Genomic DNA, 19,412 nt, shown 5'->3' with positions numbered 1-19,412 from the left:
ACATTTGACAATCTACCCATTGACTACAGAGTGGAGCCCTGTTCTATGTGAGTAGCATGTTGTCTGTCCCTCACCTCTCTCTCACCCACCGTACTCCACTCACTAGACAAGCTCAAAACACAATGGGCAGAATATCCTGTAAAGGGGCTGATATTGTCGCTGTGTACTATTCTGTATATCTGTCCCTTTTATGGGTGTCAATGGGGTCCCAATAGCAGCTTCTGTTTCTATCATCTTTGGGACACTAAACTAGTTTAGTTTTAATCCACTCCATGCGCTGTGTGGTGTCCCTGTTCTTACCTATAGTTGGCACTGCTTCTTTCAAATATCTCAGATTCGGGAAAATAAACATGACTTCCTAGTTTAATACAAACTAATAAACACGTTTCCCACTTCCTAACTGCCATATCCCATTTGAAACAATCATACACCACCAATCATAAACAGTGCATTTGTAATATGTTCCACTGTTATACTGGCAGACATTGAGCAAGACTCCTGTCAGGACCTCGTCACAAACTTCTCTCCCGCGTCCAATTTGGCTCCCGGTGAGCCTGCTGGAGAACTTTTCACTCGCGAGGTGCTGGTGCTGCCAAATAGCCATAGCAGGCTTTACTAAATAGTCAGTTGGCTTCCAGCAAGCTGGAGCTGGAGTAGGACTCTGGAGGAGAGCAGCTAGGGAGGGAGAGCCAAGAGGATCACTGCCCAGAGCTCAGCTGAACGGACTCCCCCAGGGAGAGAGGGCCATGACATGGTCCAAGACCTACAACACCCTCCCCTCTGCTTAGTCTACTCAGATCCAGCCACAGAATGCCCAGCAGGGACGATAATGGGGATTTTAATCTTCGTACCTTATTGAAATCACCACGGGGTGTTGACTGTGGATTTTGCCGTTTGTGTCTCAGTGGCAGTGCTACTTAGATCACTAATGAATCCCCTTAGAACTGCTTCTTCCTGTCTTTGCAAGTCTTTCATCTGCTCCCTGCTTTGCCATGGGGGAGGAGTTTACACAGATAAAAAGTTATTCTGACCTCCCCTTGAGGAGTGGGGGTTTGTTCCTGTTCCCCAAACCACAAACAAAAGTCCAGTTGCCTGCGTCATTCGCACTCACCCAACAGTCACTGAAGTGGTATTCCGCTTGTGGACTTGGAGCAACTCTTGAAACGACTTGTAATGTCTGTCCAGCAGTGATTCTGTTTGTGGACTTGGATAGATTTGTAATGTCTGTCCAGCAGTGACTCTGCTTGTGGACTTGGAGAGATTTGTAATGTCTGTCCAGCAATGATTCTGATTGTGGACTTGGATAGATTTGTAATGTCTGTCAAGCAGTGATTCTGTTTGTGGACTTGGAGAGATTTGTAATGTCTGTCCAGCAGTGATTCTAGTCTGTGGAGCAGATGTGACCCCACAACCCTACCTGGCCTCTTCCTTGAAGATTTAATGGGACAGTTTTTACTGTTCCTCTGGCTTTCCAGTCTCCACAACCTGGGCCAAAGCACTGCCAAAGGCCCTGACCTGACACTGATAACAAGTGAGGTTGAACACGCTACAAAGGATGTTTCCCAAGTTACAGAGGAAAGATTGAGAATAGAGAGGAGTTATTTCACAAAAGATTACATTCATTTCGTAGTCTTGTCAATGTTAACGGGATATTAAGGGGTACACGATAGCATTCTCCACAGTCACACTAACAACAACAACTCTGTCATCAACAACTATGTGTCCCTGTGTTCTTCTAGGCCCCCTACAGTAGTCGACACTGTAGTGAATAGCCTCTTAACGTGGCTATGATGGTTTCCAGACACTGTTCATCAGAATAAGTGTAATGCATTCCATCAACAGTCATTTTATGGTCTTCTTGCTCACATAAACCTGATTATGTGGTACAATACATGTCCCGGAGGTCTTCCAGGCCTGTCAGTTGTTGGCACGGCTAGTGATTAGCCTCCTTACATGACAATGATGGTTTCTGGAATCTGTCAGAACAAGAGTAACACACTCCGGAACGCTGGAATGTGGGTCAGCTTGTAATGCTCCTAAAGTGGACCCCTGCTGGTGTTTTGTATTCACCCCTTTGTTCCTACCCTCTCCCCAGTCTGGTCCCAGTCTGTAGACTGAGTTTGGCAGAGATTTGCAGCTTGTGGACATTAAACAGTCTCCATTATGTCCTCTGTTCTAGTGGTGTTGTCAAGTTGTGCCATATAGCACTGCGTTATAGAGACAGCGTATGACAATGACTATAGGAAATGGTAAGACCGCACTAACAGATCTGAAACCGTGCTATAATGTACCGTGTGTGCAATCTGTCACTGGCAGCAACAGGCTTATTCAATTCATTCCTGCCTCATTTTCAGCAGCACGAAAACTCAATGAAAACAGCAGTCGGGCTCTCTGGCCCAGCTCTGGCAGCCAAAGATCACATTACGCGTCTCACGTCTGAACGCAAGGCTGATTTCCTAACCCCTAACTCATCCCACAGACATCCCTGGAAAAACGCCACAGTCTTAAGCTATCAAAATGTGTCTGGTGAGCTTGACGTAATGGGAAAATTCCATTCCCACCTAGCCGCAGAAAAAAAAAGCTCAAAGTACGGACCATGTTCTTTTTTTGGTGGGCCATTTTGGATTCTTCGGTCATGACCAAGCCTAGAATGAGGTTCTGGATGGGATCGTAATGGGCCACCTGTCTAAACATCTGCACAGGGTCATGTCCATTAGGGTACACTGTAGCAACGGAAGATGAAAACCAGTGTTTCTTATTGGACAAGTTTGGATACCACCTTTACATTTTGGAGCGTTTCGTTCCATTTCATACTTATTGAACGTTCTTTTCTGCCCCGGCAGTCAGCCAGATAGGGTCTACGATAGGTGTGAGAAGTGAACAGAGCACCGTTCCCTCCCTCCCTTAACGGGATCTCTAATGATGACTGATTCTTCCTTATAGGCTTGAGTATGTCTCTGGCCAATAGGATATAGTGTCTCTGGCTTGTGTCAGTGTGTTAAACAGGTCTGTTTCCCCAATATCTGTCACTGTGCTAAACGAGTGAGTCCTTTTCCTCAGGATCTCTATCTCAATCACTAACTGGAGAGATATGGCCTTCCTCTCTGAGTCGCCTCATTAGCCTCAACTCATCCAGCACTCACCCATCCACCTGGCTCACAGCAGCTATCTGTCCACACGTCCTAAACCACCACGCTGGAACACAGCTGTGTACTATGGAATATATGAGACATCTGTGGCTAGATTTATTGGTTTGTCTGTTGCACAAATATACTGGTACTTTTTTATGATCGTACTGTGTTAACAGGGATTGATTTGATTAGGTTGTTTTGCAGGCTTGATGGTTAGACAATGGCTTCAATCATCAAGATGGCGCCGACAGATATGGCAGCTCTGCTTCTAGCTCCTAAGCAACTTTGCAGTATTTTGTTTCTTTTTTGTGTGATTTGACAAGCATTTCGCTACACCCACAATAACGTCTGCTAAATATGTGTATGCGACCAATAACATTTGATTTGATTTGATGCCTTTGATGTTGGTCTCGCAATAGAAAGAGGAAATGCAAACCCAGAGTCCAGATGGGTTTGAACATTCTCTTGTGGATGTGCTGCACTTCAACTGAACCATATGCAGTGTGGAGAGAGTCGTTGCAGTTCTGTTCTGTTGTGTTCCACCACTGAGGTTCCACCACTGAGGTTCTAATCCGTTCCATTCCAAACCCAGAGGTTCTACACTGAGTGACCAGACAACAGGAAGCACGTGTCGTTAACGCACAGAACAGGCCCAATTTATTCAAAGAAATTAGATTTTCTCCTCTCTCTCCCTATCCTACCATCTCTTTAGTTTTAGTTGGACGTACTGTTGTAGGATATTGAGCAGAGAGACTGTAAAGTGGTTTCCTGAACATGCTCCATTGATCACATCTGTCTTTTACAGCGTTGCAATACCTGTCGTTTCACTCTCTTTTCTACTAGTTTTTATGGTCATGAACATTACTGTGGAAACAGTGTCCATTCGCCTACATATGTTTCATGATCAATAGTCTGTGTGACACTATGTGATTGTTAGATTGACATTGACGAACATTAGAAGGGTGATAAGTCATTGTGTGTATTGGAAAAATGTTTATCTTGGGCCAAAATGTTTTTGTGCTTGTTATTTGTAAAAGGTTTAGTTGTGGGAAGGGGGCATATGTGCTTGTTATTTGTAAAAGGTTTAGTTGGGGGAAGGGGGCATATGTGCTTGTTATTTGTAAAAGGTTTAGTTAGGGGAAGGGGGTATATGTGCTTGTTATTTGTAAAAGGTTTAGTTAGGGGAAGGGGGTATATGTGCTTGTTATTTGTAAAAGGTTTAGTTAGGGAAGGGGGCATATGTGTTTGTTATTTGTAAAAGGTTTAGTTGGGGAAGGGGCATATGTGTTTGTTATTTGTAAAATGTTTAGTTGGGGGAAGGGGGCATATGTGCTTGTTATTTGTAAAAGGTTTAGTTGGGGAAGGGGGCATATGTGCTTGTTATTTGTAAAAGGTTTAGTTGGGGGAAGGGGGCATATGTGCTTGTTATTTGTAAAAGGTTTAGTTGGGGGAAGGGGGCATATGTGATTGTGTGCTTGTTATTTGTAAAAGGTTTAGTTAGGGAAGGGGGCATATGTGCTTGTTATTTGTAAAAGGTTTAGTTGGGGGAAGGGGGCATATGTGCTTGTTATTTGTAAAAGGTTTAGTTGGGGGAAGGGGTATATGTGCTTGTTATTTGTAAAAGGTTTAGTTAGGGAAGGGGGTATATGTGCTTGTTATTTGTAAAAGGTTTAGTTAGGGGGTTATGTGCTTGTTATTTGTAAAAGGTTTAGTTGGGGGGGGCATATGTGCTTGTTATTTGTAAAAGGTTTAGTTGGGGAAGGGGGCATATGTGCTTGTTATTTGTAAAAGGTTTAGTTATGTGTTTGTTATTTGGAAGGGGGCATATGTGCTTGTTATTTGTAAAAGGTTTAGTTAGGGGAAGGGGGTATATGTGCTTGTTATTTGTAAAAGGTTTAGTTGGGGGAAGGGGGCATATGTGCTTGGACCCAGTGCTTTGCTGTAATATCTCTCCTCTTTTTCAGGGTGAATTGGAACGTCAACTCTTACAGGCCAACCCCATCCTCGAGTCCTTCGGCAACGCCAAGACAGTGAAGAATGACAACTCGTCACGATTCGTAAGTAAAGAATGTATACATATTTCACCAAAATAATGCCATTTGCGAGACAGTATCGAGCTTCATTTGAAGTCTTCCCTATGTTTATAATGTATGTTCCTCAAGCCACTCATGCCATCTCACTCACTATCTCTTGCTCTAACAACTGGCACTTGAGACAGATTTAGCTGGCATGTGTGTTTGTCGTATTTTTTTTGTTTTTTTTTCACCTTTATTTAACCAGGTAGGCAAGTTGAGAACAAGTTCGCATTTACAATTGCGACCTGGCCAAGATAAAGCAAAGCAGTTTGACACATACAACGACACAGAGTTACACATGGAGTAAAAGAAACATACAGTCAATAATACAGTATAAACAAGTCTATATACGATGTGAGCAAATGAGGTGAGATAAGGGAGGTAAAGGCAAAAAAAAGGCCATGGTGGCAAAGTAAATACAATATAGCAAGTAAAACACTGGAATGGTAGATTTTCAGTGGAAGAATGTGCAAAGTAGAAATAAAAATAATGGGGTGCAAAGGAGCAAAATAAATAAATAAATCAAATAAATACAGTAGGGAAAGAGGTAGTTTGGGCTAAATTATAGGTGGGCTATGTACAGGTGCAGTAATCTGTGAGCTGCTCTGACAGTTGGTGCTTAAAGCTAGTGAGGGAGATAAGTGTTTCCAGTTTCAGAGATTTTTGTAGTTCGTTCCAGTCATTGGCAGCAGAGAACTGGAAGGAGAGGCGGCCAAATAAATAATTGGTTTTGGGGGTGACTAGAGAGATATACCTGCTGGAGTGTGTGCTATAGGTGGGAGATGCTATGGTGACCAGCGAGCTGATATAAGGGGGGACTTTACCTAGCAGGGTCTTGTAGATGACATGGAGCCAGTGGGTTTGGCGACGAGTATGAAGCGAGGGCCAGCCAACGAGAGCGTACAGGTCGCAATGGTGGGTAGTATATGGGGCTTTGGTGACAAAACGGATTGCACTGTGATAGACTGCATCCAATTTGTTGAGTAGGGTATATTGGAGGCTATTTTGTAAATGACATCGCCGAAGTCAAGGATTGGTAGGATGGTCAGTTTTACAAGGGTATGTTTTGCAGCATGAGTGAAGGATGCTTTGTTGCGAAATAGGAAGCCAATTCTAGATTTAACTTTGGATTGGAGATGTTTGATATGGGTCTGGAAGGAGAGTTTACAGTCTAACCAGACACCTAAGTATTTGTAGTTGTCCACGTATTCTAAATCAGAGCCGTCCAGAGTAGTGATGTTGGACAGGCGGGCAGGTGCAGGTAGCGATAGGTTGAAGAACATGCATTTAGTTTTACTTGTATTTAAGAGCAATTGGTGGCCACAGAAGGAGAGTTGTATGGCATTGAAGCTTGCCTGGAGGGTTGTTAACACAGTGTCCAAAGAAGGGCCAGAAGTATACAGAATTATTCTTATTATATATTATTATATAGTATTAACCTGATGGAGTTTTCCAAAACTTCCTGGAATCTTTTGATGATAAGGAAGATAAATCAATGAAGAGGAATTTATTATCTTCCTATTATTACACAGGAACATTCCAGCAGGACAAGAAATGTTTCTGCTAATCATTAATGACTGCTTTGATTCTGGATCCAGTTAAGATTAGAGAGGGTTGTTCTGTTCAGCACAGCCAAATCACTGCCTCATGCACAGGGGTAGTCTAATCCAGACCACAGGACAGTAGAGACCAAGATGAATGTAGTCTAATCCAGACTACAGGACAGTAGAGACCAAGATGAATGTAGTCTAATCCAGACCACAGGACAGTAGAGACCAAGATGAATGTAGTCTAATCCAGACCCCAGGAATGTAGAGACCAAGATGAATGTAGTCTAATCCAGACCCCAGGACATTAGAGACCAAGGTGAATGTAGTCTAATCCAGACCCCAGGAATGTAGAGACCAAGATGACTGTAGTCTAATCCAGACCCCAGGACAGTAGAGACCAAGATGAATGTAGTCTAATCCAGACCCCAGGAATGTAGAGACCAAGATGACTGTAGTCTAATCCAGACCCCAGGACAGTAGAGACCAAGATGAATGTAGTCTAATCCAGACCCCAGGACATTAGAGACCAAGATGAATGTAGTCTAATCCAGACCCCAGGACATTAGAGACCAAGATGAATGTAGTCTAATCCAGACCCCAGGACATTAGAGACCAAGATGACTGTAGTCTAATCCAGACCCCAGGAATGTAGAGACCAAGATGAATGTAGTCTAATCCAGACCCCAGGAATGTAGAGACCAAGATGAATGTAGTCTAATCCAGACCCCAGGACAGTAGAGACCAAGATGAATGTAGTCTAATCCAGACCACAGGACAGTAGAGACCAAGATGACTGTAGTCTAATCCAGACCCCAGGAATGTAGAGACCAAGATGAATGTAGTCTAATCCAGACCCCAGGAATGTAGAGACCAAGATGAATGTAGTCTAATCCAGACCCCAGGACAGTAGAGACCAAGATGAATGTAGTCTAATCCAGACCACAGGACAGTAGAGACCAAGATGAATGTAGTCTAATCCAGACCCCAGGACATTAGAGACCAAGATGAATGTAGTCTAATCCAGACCCCAGGACATTAGAGACCAAGATGAATGTAGTCTAATCCAGACCCCAGGACATTAGAGACCAAGATGAATGTAGTCTAATCCAGACCCCAGGACATTAGAGACCAAGATGAATGTAGTCTAATCCAGACCCCAGGACATTAGAGACCAAGATGAATGTAGTCTAATCCAGACCCCAGGACAGTAGAGACCAAGATGAATGTAGTCTAATCCAGACCCCAGGACAGTAGAGACCAAGATGAATGTAGTCTAATCCAGATCCCAGGACAGTAGAGACCAAGATGAATGTAGTCTAATCCAGACCCCAGGACATTAGAGACCAAGATGAATGTAGTCTAATCCAGACCCCAGGACATTAGAGACCAAGATGAATGTAGTCTAATCCAGACCCCAGGACAGTAGAGACCAAGATGAATGTAGTCTAATCCAGACCCCAGGAATGTAGAGACCAAGATGACTGTAGTCTAATCCAGACCCCAGGACAGTAGAGACCAAGATGAATGTAGTCTAATCCAGACCACAGGACAGTAGAGACCAAGATGAATGTAGTCTAATCCAGACCACAGGACATTAGAGACCAAGATGAATGTAGTCTAATCCAGACCCCAGGACATTAGAGACCAAGATGAATGTAGTCTAATCCAGACCCCAGGACATTAGAGACCAAAATGAATGTAGTCTAATCCAGACCCCAGGACAGTAGAGACCAAGATGAATGTAGTCTAATCCAGGCCCCAGGACAGTAGAGACCAAGATGAATGTAGTCTAATCCAGACCCCAGGAATGTAGAGACCAAGATGACTGTAGTCTAATCCAGACCCCAGGACAGTAGAGACCAAGATGAATGTAGTCTAATCCAGACCCCAGGACAGTAGAGACCAAGATGAATGTAGTCTAATCCAGACCCCAGGACAGTAGAGACCAAGATGAATGTAGTCTAATCCAGACCACAGGACAGTAGAGACCAAGATGAATGTAGTCTAATCCAGACCCCAGGAATGTAGAGACCAAGATGACTGTAGTCTAATCCAGACCCCAGGACAGTAGAGACCAAGATGAATGTAGTCTAATCCAGACCCCAGGAATGTAGAGACCAAGATGACTGTAGTCTAATCCAGACCCCAGGACAGTAGAGACCAAGATGAATGTAGTCTAATCCAGACCACAGGACATTAGAGACCAAGATGAATGTAGTCTAATCCAGACCCCAGGACATTAGAGACCAAGATGAATGTAGTCTAATCCAGACCCCAGGACATTAGAGACCAAAATGAATGTAGTCTAATCCAGACCCCAGGACAGTAGAGACCAAGATGAATGTAGTCTAATCCAGACCACAGGACATTAGAGACCAAGATGAATGTAGTCTAATCCAGACCCCAGGACATTAGAGACCAAGATGAATGTAGTCTAATCCAGACCCCAGGACATTAGAGACCAAGATGAATGTAGTCTAATCCAGACCCCAGGACAGTAGAGACCAAGATGAATGTAGTCTAATCCAGACCCCAGGACAGTAGAGACCAAGATGAATGTAGTCTAATCCAGACCCCAGGAATGTAGAGACCAAGATGACTGTAGTCTAATCCAGACCCCAGGACAGTAGAGACCAAGATGAATGTAGTCTAATCCAGACCCCAGGACAGTAGAGACCAAGATGAATGTAGTCTAATCCAGACCCCAGGAATGTAGAGACCAAGATGAATGTAGTCTAATCCAGACCCCAGGACATTAGAGACCAAGATGAATGTAGTCTAATCCAGACCCCAGGACAGTAGAGACCAATAGGAATGTGGCCAAATGAGGATAAAATACAATGGCCTGGACTGGTCTCAGATCTGTGTATGTGCCAACTCATCTGACTATAGTAGTTGACTAAAGCACATACAGTTCTGGGACCAGACTAATCAAATGTAGCCTTATTGTGATGTGACTCAGAGGGAGAAAAGGCAAGGCCTTGCAGCACAGTGTGAGACCTGGTTGAGGGAGACGTGGATGCAGTGAAATGGTTTGTCTGCTTTTTTCACCCTCCGTTTCTCTCTCCCTCAAGGGAAAGTTCATCCGGATCAACTTTGATGTCACCGGATACATCGTCGGGGCCAACATCGAAACTTGTATCCTTCCAAACAGCTAGTTTAAATGTTCCATGCAAGCTATGATATATTAATAATTTACATAAACTGACAGATTTTGATGAGGATTGTTGTATTATGCTAATTAGATCTGCATAAATCTACTCTAGGGGGTTAATATCCTTCTTTACTGTATAAAGGCTGCCCTTCCTTGACTGTGATGGGACAGATCTACTGGAGAAATCAAGAGCTGTTCGCCAAGCCAAAGACGAGCGCACCTTCCACATCTTCTACCAGCTGCTGGTTGGGGCGGGAGAACATCTCAGGTGTAAGTAGTCTGATATGTATCATCAGCATAACTTCAACAACCCGGACCCATATGGCCTCTGTAAAGAATAGTCACCCTCTGACATGCAGAACATTGTTTCTCTAGCCGTTGGCCTGAGGTGTCTTGAAACCCACTCAGACTCCGTGTCGTTCACTACCTACCTAGACTGTCAAAAATGCATGTTTGCCTTTTGTCCTTTGTGACCTCGGAGCAGCTATCTCGATGTCATTTCCTTTTCCTCTTTGTAGCGGACCTGCTCCTGGAGGGCTTCAACAGCTACCGCTTCCTGTCCAACGGCAACATTACCGTCCCTGGTCAGCAGGACAAAGACAACTTCCAGGAGACCATGGAGGCCATGCACATCATGAGCTTCTCCCACGACGAGATCCTGGGTACCACCATCCTCACTCTCATCTGTCTGTCTGTCTGTCTGTCTGTCTGTCTGTCTGTCTGTCTGTCTGTCAACTTTTTAAAGCCCTTTTTACATCATCACTTTACAGCTTTACTGTAATTATTATAACTTTACATGTTCATAACAGTTCCATGTATTCCAACAAACACAGAGCAGTGTGTGGCTTTCATGATAAGTTTATGATAACGTTCTCTGTGCTTGCAGCCATGCTGAAGGTGGTCTCCTCCGTGCTTCAGTTTGGGAACATCGTCTTCAAGAAGGAGAGGAACTCAGACCAGGCCTCTATGCCTGAGAACACAGGTAGCTGACATTGACCCGCTGTGCCCTCGGCACACATAACTACATTCACACCCCTGTTACACCTGTCTGTTGTCATATGTATTGATGTCAAGGAAGCTCCTCACATTCTCACATTCAGACCTTATCTTCCTCTTCCTCATCTTCCTCCCAGACCTGTGCTAACCAGCCTGAGTCAGACGTCAGAGCTCTAACGATTTAACCTTCCCATCTCTCCTGGCCCTGTCACCCACCTTCAAACAACATAATTATTCAGATTTACTCCCCTACTTTACTTAGAAGGAAAAACAAATGAAGACTTTGCCTCAACCCCGTGTGTTACTGCTGCATTCTTGGCATTTCAAGAGGAGGGTAGGAGGGTAGCAAGTGAGTGTCAATGCCGTGGCCCAGACACTTATTACCAAATGTGGAAAACAGATCTAGGGCAGAAGCAGATGTTTTTAGCAGGCTCTGCGCTGGCAACTCTACCCCTGGAAATGATACAGATTTATCATTCTTACCTCTCCAGAAGCTCCCGCCGTGACAAATATTTAAAATTCAAACATCTCCCCAGTTCCAAAAGACAAATATCATAAAAGCCGCTTTGACACGTCTTAAATCGAGTCTGTGTTGTTAACCCACGGGTGTTCTAAACAGCTGTGTGTTTAACTACCCCCTACCCTGAGCTCTAGTCCAGACCTGGGTTCAAGTACTATTTTAAGTTATTTCAAATACTTAAGATGTGGTTGGTTGAGCTTGTCTTTTGCAATGGAACCAATACAAAAGTCCCAAAAGTGCAAACCCCATTCACCTGACACTCCAGACAGACTAGAGCAACTGCTCAAAGTAATTGAAATATTTCAAATAGTATTTGGATCCAGGTCTGCTCCAGGCATACCTTAGAGTTACTGGACTGGCAGGGGAGGCAGTCACTCAGTTCAGTTCTTACTTATTATTCTTTACCATTAACGGTCAAATGTGAGCAACTTCTGGCAGAAGGGGGAGAATGTAATTCTTAGCTACCGACTATGTGGAGCTGTGGCCTGCTGCCAGTGGTATGTATTTTCTGGTGGTCTCAAGCGGTGGTCCCACTGATGGAAAGTCTATATGGTTTTTACTGTGTTTTCCCACTCACTGGGGTTTATGGGAATTGAAGGATTATAGGGTTATCCGTCGGGTCTATATAATATATATATATATATAATCATATCCCAATAACGTTTAACTCCTCAAATGTTGCTACTTCATTCCCTGCTACTACTTTGAGTCTATGTAAGGGATATTTGAGTATAGTAAAGTTATTTGTGTTGCCTGTAATCACATCTTGAGAACGAACGTTTAATGTTACTACTGTTTTCCCTTTTTTCACTCCCTCCTTTATCTCCCTCTTCCTCCTCTCCTCTACCAGCGGCCCAGAAGTTGTGCCACCTGTTGGGGCTGAACGTGATGGAGTTCACCCGGGCCATCCTGTCTCCAAGGATCAAGGTGGGACGAGACTACGTCCAGAAGGCCCAGACCAAAGAACAGGTAAAACACAAACGCTACGCCACAGAAGCTCTCCTTGCTTCACTCATCACCCCTCTATGGACTCACTGTACTGCTGACTCTGGATCAGGATAATGTTAGTACTGTGGGGTGTGGTTCCTGTCCACCTCTGTGTTAGATTTATAACAACAGAGAGGTCTAGCCGTGAGACCCCAAGGCTGAGAATGGCAGACTTACTTGCCAAGTCATACCACTGAAAGACAATCTAATAAGCAATGCATATCTCTCTCTCTCTCTCTCTCTCTCTCTCTCTCTCTACCTCTCCCTCACCTCTCTCTCTCTAGGCTGACTTTGCAGTGGAGGCTCTGGCCAAGGCCACATACGAGCGTCTGTTCCGCTGGCTGGTCCACCGCATCAACAAGGCCCTGGACCGTACCAAACGCCAGGGGGCCTCCTTCATCGGCATCCTGGACATCGCTGGCTTTGAGATTTTCCAGGTACTTAAATGCGTAGGCCTCAACAGGTACTTACAGTTTTTCTCAATTGCTAAAACACTAAAACCCATTGGCTGAACAAAGTTCTCAGTTGCCTGGACTCATTTAGCTAATTATGCAGTCTGTTGTCAAAACCTTAAACCATTTCACATGGTAAAACACAATTTGCAGATCTCACTTAGACTTTTCAGCAAAACTCTAAACACATTCTCATTCTCAAAACACATTCTGCACTCTAATGCACATGTCATCCATACTGGTAAACACGAGTGGCAACAATCAAATACAAATAGAGAACACATGTCATTGATTGAACAGAACCACTCAAAATTGATTTAACCTGTTTCAAATGATGCGACACAACCAATATAAGCCAGTTCAGAGAGCAAACAGGTTGTTGAAGGTGGGAAGGAGAAAGTCTGAGAATGGATACTGTAGTACAGTGCATTGTAGGCTGTATACTGTACAATGGACAAATTGTATGGCCCTGAACATTGTGCTTTCCATTTATTAAGATTTTGACTGGTTGAGATTTTAGATTTTGACTGGTTGCAGGTTCATATCAACAAAGAACAAGAATTACAGTATCACAGAGACAAAGGACAAGTTTGTGAGATGCAGGGTACAGTACTGTAAAAATAGGGGTACAAGGAGGAGGAAGAACAAAAAACAAAATTGCAAAGAGCAAAGCAGAGTAGTCATTTCTGATCCATTTTGAGCTACTATGATAGAACATGTTTTCGTTCACCAAAAGACAATGATGGAAAAATATGAATATTTTTTTAGATTAAAAATGTACTTCTCCCTGAGAATTGTATGTTTTGAACAATGTGTTTTCTATTTTTCGGTGTATTGTTTACTGACTGCTTGAGAGTGTATATCATTTTGACCACTTTGTTTATGATTTGAGAGCAGTGTTTGATTTTGAACACAGGTAAAACTGTTTTGAGGCGAATGTTTAATTTTGCGAGAGGAGTCAGAGGTTATGTAAATAGTGCTTGAAGATGAGGTTTTGTGTTTACTGTTTTCAGGAAATGGAGCAAGGTTTCAGAAATTGTGTTTTAGGAATTGAGAAAAACTGTAAATACATGGCAAATAAGGCCTCCACTAGGTCCCTCCATCTCTTCCAGATACAGAGAAAACAGCTAGAGAAGAGAGAGGGGACTTGGTTTAGTTCATCCTGTCTATGGAACTGGTCATCTGAATGATCTAAGGACATTTTTATGTGGGGAAATGGTCTGATTGACATTTTTGGGAAACAGCTGATCATTTATCCTGTGTACCAATTGCACTTTGAACCCATTCCCTCCTCAGGGTCAGTTATGGGAATCTCAGCACTTCTAAAAATTACTCTTGGGTGTCGTCCTCATTTAGTTTTATATCATTCACACCAAGGTCATTAATTGATCTATCACTTGATAGACAATAGTTATCATGCGAGGCTCGTTCAACAAGAGGCGAGTTCAGACGGTTCAGACATTGCTGACATGAACCTAATCGTCGATTAAAACACTCAATATCTCAAGATCACTAAATCTTGTGCTGAAATTCCAACCTGTCTGTTTCCCTTCTGGTTTGTGGCAGCTGTTTATTCCCCCACTAAGAGCCTTGGCTGCAGCGTTGTAATGTTGGGCCAAAAGAACAGGAAAATAAATCACGATCCCTGGGATCAATTTAATCATAGCAAACAAAACTCAATCAGCTGCAGTTATTGTTTTGTAAACTGTAAAAAGCAGTAGGTGCCAGTTTGAGCTGAAGACATCTTAGAAGTGGTATTCATTGGTGTTTCATAAACGAAATAAAGTAGTCTTGTTGATTTTACATATCTGAAACTCCTTACAAATCAATTTCCCCCTAGGGATGAATTAAGAAATAATCCATTTTACTGCTTTCTTTACTTTTGAGACAAAGTTCCTTGAGTTTCTGAGTTCTGAAAAAGATCAAATCAATTTATATGCCTTTCTCCTGTAGCTGAACTCGTTTGAGCAGCTGTGCATCAACTACACCAACGAGAAGCTTCAGCAGCTGTTCAACCACACCATGTTCGTCCTGGAGCAGGAAGAGTACCAGAGAGAGGGCATCGAGTGGAGTTTCATCGACTTCGGCCTGGACCTGCAGCCCTGTATCGACCTCATCGAGAGGCCGGTCAGTATCCGTTTAGTGAGTGTGTGTGTGTGTCCTCCTGTGGTGTTGTGCTGTTGTCAATACTTGGGTCATGTTCAATGAGCAGCTAACATTTTGAAACAGTGAATCAGTAAGGAACAAAGTAAACTAAAACAATTCGTTTTCCGTTGATTCACTTTTTTTCCTGGTGTGCTATTGAACATGGCCCTGTGTGCTGTCATCCTGCAGGCGAACCCTCCTGGTGTGCTGGCTCTGTTGGATGAGGAGTGCTGGTTCCCCAAGGCCACAGACAAGACGTTCATCGACAAGCTGGTCCAGGAGCAGGGCACCCACTCCAAGTTCCAGAAGCCCAGACAGCTGAAGGACAAGGCTGACTTCTGCATCATCCACTACGCTGGCAAGGTACGGACCGGTGAGATTACATATAGGTGGTGGAGGATAGTTTAAGGGATAGCTTGGTTTTTATTTGTAACCCAAAGATTGGTGTAAAAATCCAGAAAACTATCCCTTTAAAAACTTATGGCTCTGCCGTATTCCTCGAGTCAAAGATTAAACATTTACAATGCACTGGGATGTATTATAGACCGGTTTTTCTGCTGAGGCAATGTTTTGGGGCTATTTTTATGTATCCACTTACAAGTTACTTTGGTTTACGTCATCTGCACTACTTGTAGACTCCAGAGCCTTTGGTTTGTTGTGTTCTTGGAGGCACACCAGGTCCTTTCAAGCTGCGGGATTTACTTCCAGATCTTCTGATTTCTCAGAGTTTTTCCCCTGTAGTGGTCTTGGAGGCACACCAGGTCCTTTTGGAAAGCCACCGTTATAATGTGTCCTGAGGCATTGTCTGTTCCGTCACTAGCCCCTATCCTGTTCCCATCAACCTCTGGCTGCTGTATTGCTCTTGACGCACAACTTCTCCTCTATGGTATTCAAATTCCGCAGGAGTATCATCCTGGTTTTATGTATCAGATACGTGGGAGAAGGTTTGGCTAGTTTCTCTAGCGTCCAGTCAGTGTTGCGCAATAGAGACCCGGGCCCCTTTCCAGTACAGGCAGTCCTGCGGTACACCGTAACCACATCTGTTCAATATTATGTCGACGTCGTCTTTAAACACACTTTCCTGGAATGATTTGGAGTCTTATGTCATCTCTAGTGAAATGAATTTGGAACCTCAACGGTCATTTTGTTGTATATCACTACTCTCCGACAGTTCAATTCAATAAACTTTATTCATCCCTGAAGGGCTATTATTGCTTATATCTCTCTAGGCCTGGATGGCTCTGACCTTCTCCCCCCTCCCCAGGTGGACTACAAGGCAGATGAGTGGCTGATGAAGAACATGGACCCCCTGAATGACAACGTGGCCTCGCTGCTCAACCAGTCCACTGACAAGTTTGTGGCCGAGCTCTGGAAAGATGGTAAGTTATGGCCCCTGTCCTGTCCACATGGTTAACAGACAAGGAATGTGTTAGCACTGGCTTGATGATTAACAGTTATTATTCGTTAGATTGGTTAATCCATCATAATTTAGGCCTATTTGTTTTAGGGATTGTCAATGTACAATGTTTGCTGCTTATTTAGCTAACATGGTACCAATAGTAATCAGTCGGACTTCAGCCTTCTAACCTCTGTTTATGTTTTCAACCTTTTTCTGTTTTTATTTTCTCTTCTGTCAGGTGTTTTTATCCCCCTGTCTCTCTGTATCGTAGAGATACAGAACAATGTCACTAGTCTTGATGAGCCTCCAGGTGAATGTAATGACTGTAGCTGTAGAAGGTTCCATGCTTACCAGCGCAGCATCGTGTTGTCCATAGAGATAGATGACGTTTTATGTTGGTACATGCTGATGTAGATCCATGGCTAACCAGCGCAGCATCGTGTTGCTCATATAGATAGATAACGTTTTATGTTATGACATGCTGATGTAGATCCATGGCTTAGCAGTGCAGCATGGTGTAGACTACCTCCATACAGAGGCTCCCGTCGCTTCTAGGCTGCATGTCATTGTTGGTCGTCGCCAATGTCTCAGTACTAGTATAGTAGTCATTAAGTATAGTATAGTAGTCATAAGATACTGCCTACTTAGACTGAATTGGTCTGAAAAGCCTTTATTATTGTTTTGTTCAATTCAAATTATGTAATGATTATACCATGAAGAAAATACAACAAACAATAATACAGGCTTTTCAGAGCAATTTAGTCCACTTTCCGGAGAGTAATTACGGTATAGGTACCTAATCATTTGGTCACGGAACCTACTTTGTATTAGATCCATTACTGAAGTGTCTGCCAATTTACTACTTGAGAATAAGGGAGACCTAATGTCTTATACAGACAGGTGTCACGCTTCATATATCACTGTTGTTGACAACACACACAACCAAAATTATTCACAGTTATCTTCCTATTTCCGCACAATCTGTCTCGGTTCCCCGCCCCAATAGGGCATAAACCAAACATTCTCCTTATTGCTATTGCTTATACACACAAGTCATGTTAAAAAAACATTTGAAAATCTTTTTGCTTTTCTAACTGTGAATGAGGCTCTCCTCCAGAACTTATAGGCAACCTTCTATCTCCATCCACATTCCTCCTTTGTCCTTCTCCATGGACTACTTCTCTACAACCTACCATACCGTACTAGTACTCAAGCATTTTTTTATTTATTTTATTTCACCTTTATTTAACCAGGTAAGCAAGTTGAGAACAAGTTCTCATTTACAATTGCGACCTGGCCAAGATAAAGCAAAGCAGTTCGACACATACAACGACACAGAGTTACACATGGAGTAAAACAAACATACAGTCAATAATACAGTAAAAAAAAAAAAAAAAAAAAAAAAGTCTATATACAATGTGAGCAAATTAGGTGAGAAGGGAGGTAAAGGCAAAAAAGGCCATGGTGGCAAAGTAAATACAATATAGCAAGTAAAACACTGGAATGGTAGTATTGCAATGGAAGAATGTGCAAAGTAGAAATAAAAATAATGGGGTGCAAAGGAGCAAAATAAATAAATAAATTAAATACAGTTAGGAAAGAGGTAGTTGTTTGGGCTAAATTATAGGTGGGCTATGTACAGGTGCAGTAATCTGTAAGATGCTCTGACAGTTGGTGTTTAAAGCTAGTGAGGGAGATAAGTGTTTCCAATTTAAGAGATTTTTGTAGTTCGTTCCAGTCATTGGCAGCAGAGAACTGGAAGGAGACAAAGAAAGAATTGGTTTTGGGGGTGACTAGAGAGATATACCTGCTGGAGCGTGTGCTACAGGTGGGAGATGCTATGGTGACCAGCGAGCTGAGATAAGGGGGGACTTTACCTAGCAGGGTCTTGTAGATGACACAGTATGAAGCGAGGGCCAGCCAACGAGAGCACACGCAATGGTGGGTAGTATATGGGGCTTTGGTGACAAAACGGATAGACTGCATCCAATTTGTTGAGTAGGGTATTGGAGGCTATTTTGTAAATGACATCGCCAAAGTCGAGGATTGGTAGGATGGTCAATTTTACAAGGGTATGTTTGGCAGCATGAGTGAAGGATGCTTTGTTGCGAAATAGGAAGCCAATTCTAGATTTAACTTTGGATTGGAGATGTTTGATATGGGTCTGGAAGGAGAGTTTACAGTCTAACCAGACACCTAAGTATTTGTAGTTGTCCACGTATTCTAAGTCAGAGCCGTCCAGAGTAGTGATGTTGGACAGGCGGGTAGGTGCAGGTAGCGATCGGTTGAAGAGCATGCATTTAGTTTTACTTGTATTTAAGAGCAATTGGAGGCCACGGAAGGAGAGTTGTATGGCATTGAAGCTTGCCTGGAGGGTTGTTAACACAGTGTCCAAAGAAGGGCCGGAAGTATACAGAATGGTGTCGTCTGCGTAGAGGTGGATCAGAGACTCACCAGCAGCAAGAGCAACATCATTGATGTATACAGAGAAGAGAGTCGGTCCAAGAATTGAACCCTGTGGCACCCCCATAGAGACTGCCAGAGGTCCGGACAGCAGACCCTCCGATTTGACACACTGAACTCTATCAGAGAAGTAGTTGGTGAACCAGGCGAGGCAATCATTTGAGAAACCAAGGCTGTCGAGTCTGCCGATAAGGATGTGGTGGTTGACAGAGTCGAAAGCCTTGGCCAGATCAATGAATACGGCTGCACAGTAATGTTTCTTATCGATGGCGGTTAAGATATCGTTTAGGACCTTGAGCGTGGCTGAGGTGCACCCATGACCAGCTCTGAAACCAGATTGCATAGCAGAGAAGGTATGGTGAGATTCGAAATGGTCGGTAATCTGTTTGTTGACTTGGCTTTGAAGACCTTAGAAAGGCATGGTAGGATAGATATAGGTCTGTAGCAGTTTGGGTCAAGAGTGTCCCCCCTTTGAAGAGGGGGATGACCGCAGCTGCTTTCCAATCTTTGGGAATCTCAGATGACACGAAAGAGAGGTTG

At 43.4% G+C, this 19,412-nt stretch overlaps 1 protein-coding gene across 3 annotated transcripts in view; it reads left to right on the top strand.

Moving 5' to 3' along the window:
- Positions 1 to 19,412, top strand: part of LOC115103705 (myosin-10) — a 95,546-nt gene that overhangs the window by 45,541 nt on the left and 30,593 nt on the right. The window contains exons 8-18 of one of the 3 annotated variants that reach the window (XM_065006216.1): positions 30 to 47; positions 5,096 to 5,188; positions 9,831 to 9,894; positions 10,082 to 10,180; positions 10,429 to 10,572; positions 10,797 to 10,892; positions 12,277 to 12,395; positions 12,698 to 12,850; positions 14,819 to 14,992; positions 15,200 to 15,373; positions 16,275 to 16,389. In XM_065006216.1, the coding sequence (XP_064862288.1) occupies positions 30 to 47; positions 5,096 to 5,188; positions 9,831 to 9,894; positions 10,082 to 10,180; positions 10,429 to 10,572; positions 10,797 to 10,892; positions 12,277 to 12,395; positions 12,698 to 12,850; positions 14,819 to 14,992; positions 15,200 to 15,373; positions 16,275 to 16,389 (1,249 nt within the window). Of the gene's footprint in view, positions 1 to 29; positions 48 to 5,095; positions 5,189 to 9,830; positions 9,895 to 10,081; positions 10,181 to 10,428; positions 10,573 to 10,796; positions 10,893 to 12,276; positions 12,396 to 12,697; positions 12,851 to 14,818; positions 15,008 to 15,199; positions 15,374 to 16,274; positions 16,390 to 19,412 lie in introns of those variants that run through there. The other 2 variants (XM_065006215.1, XM_065006214.1) reach the window with 2 other exon arrangements.

This window comes from Oncorhynchus nerka, linkage group LG21 (assembly GCF_034236695.1).
Source record: "Oncorhynchus nerka isolate Pitt River linkage group LG21, Oner_Uvic_2.0, whole genome shotgun sequence".
In the NCBI taxonomy this organism is placed as follows: domain Eukaryota; kingdom Metazoa; phylum Chordata; class Actinopteri; order Salmoniformes; family Salmonidae; genus Oncorhynchus; species Oncorhynchus nerka.
Note: the sequence above shows the minus strand (reverse complement) of the source record. Positions and strands in the feature narration are given on the sequence as shown.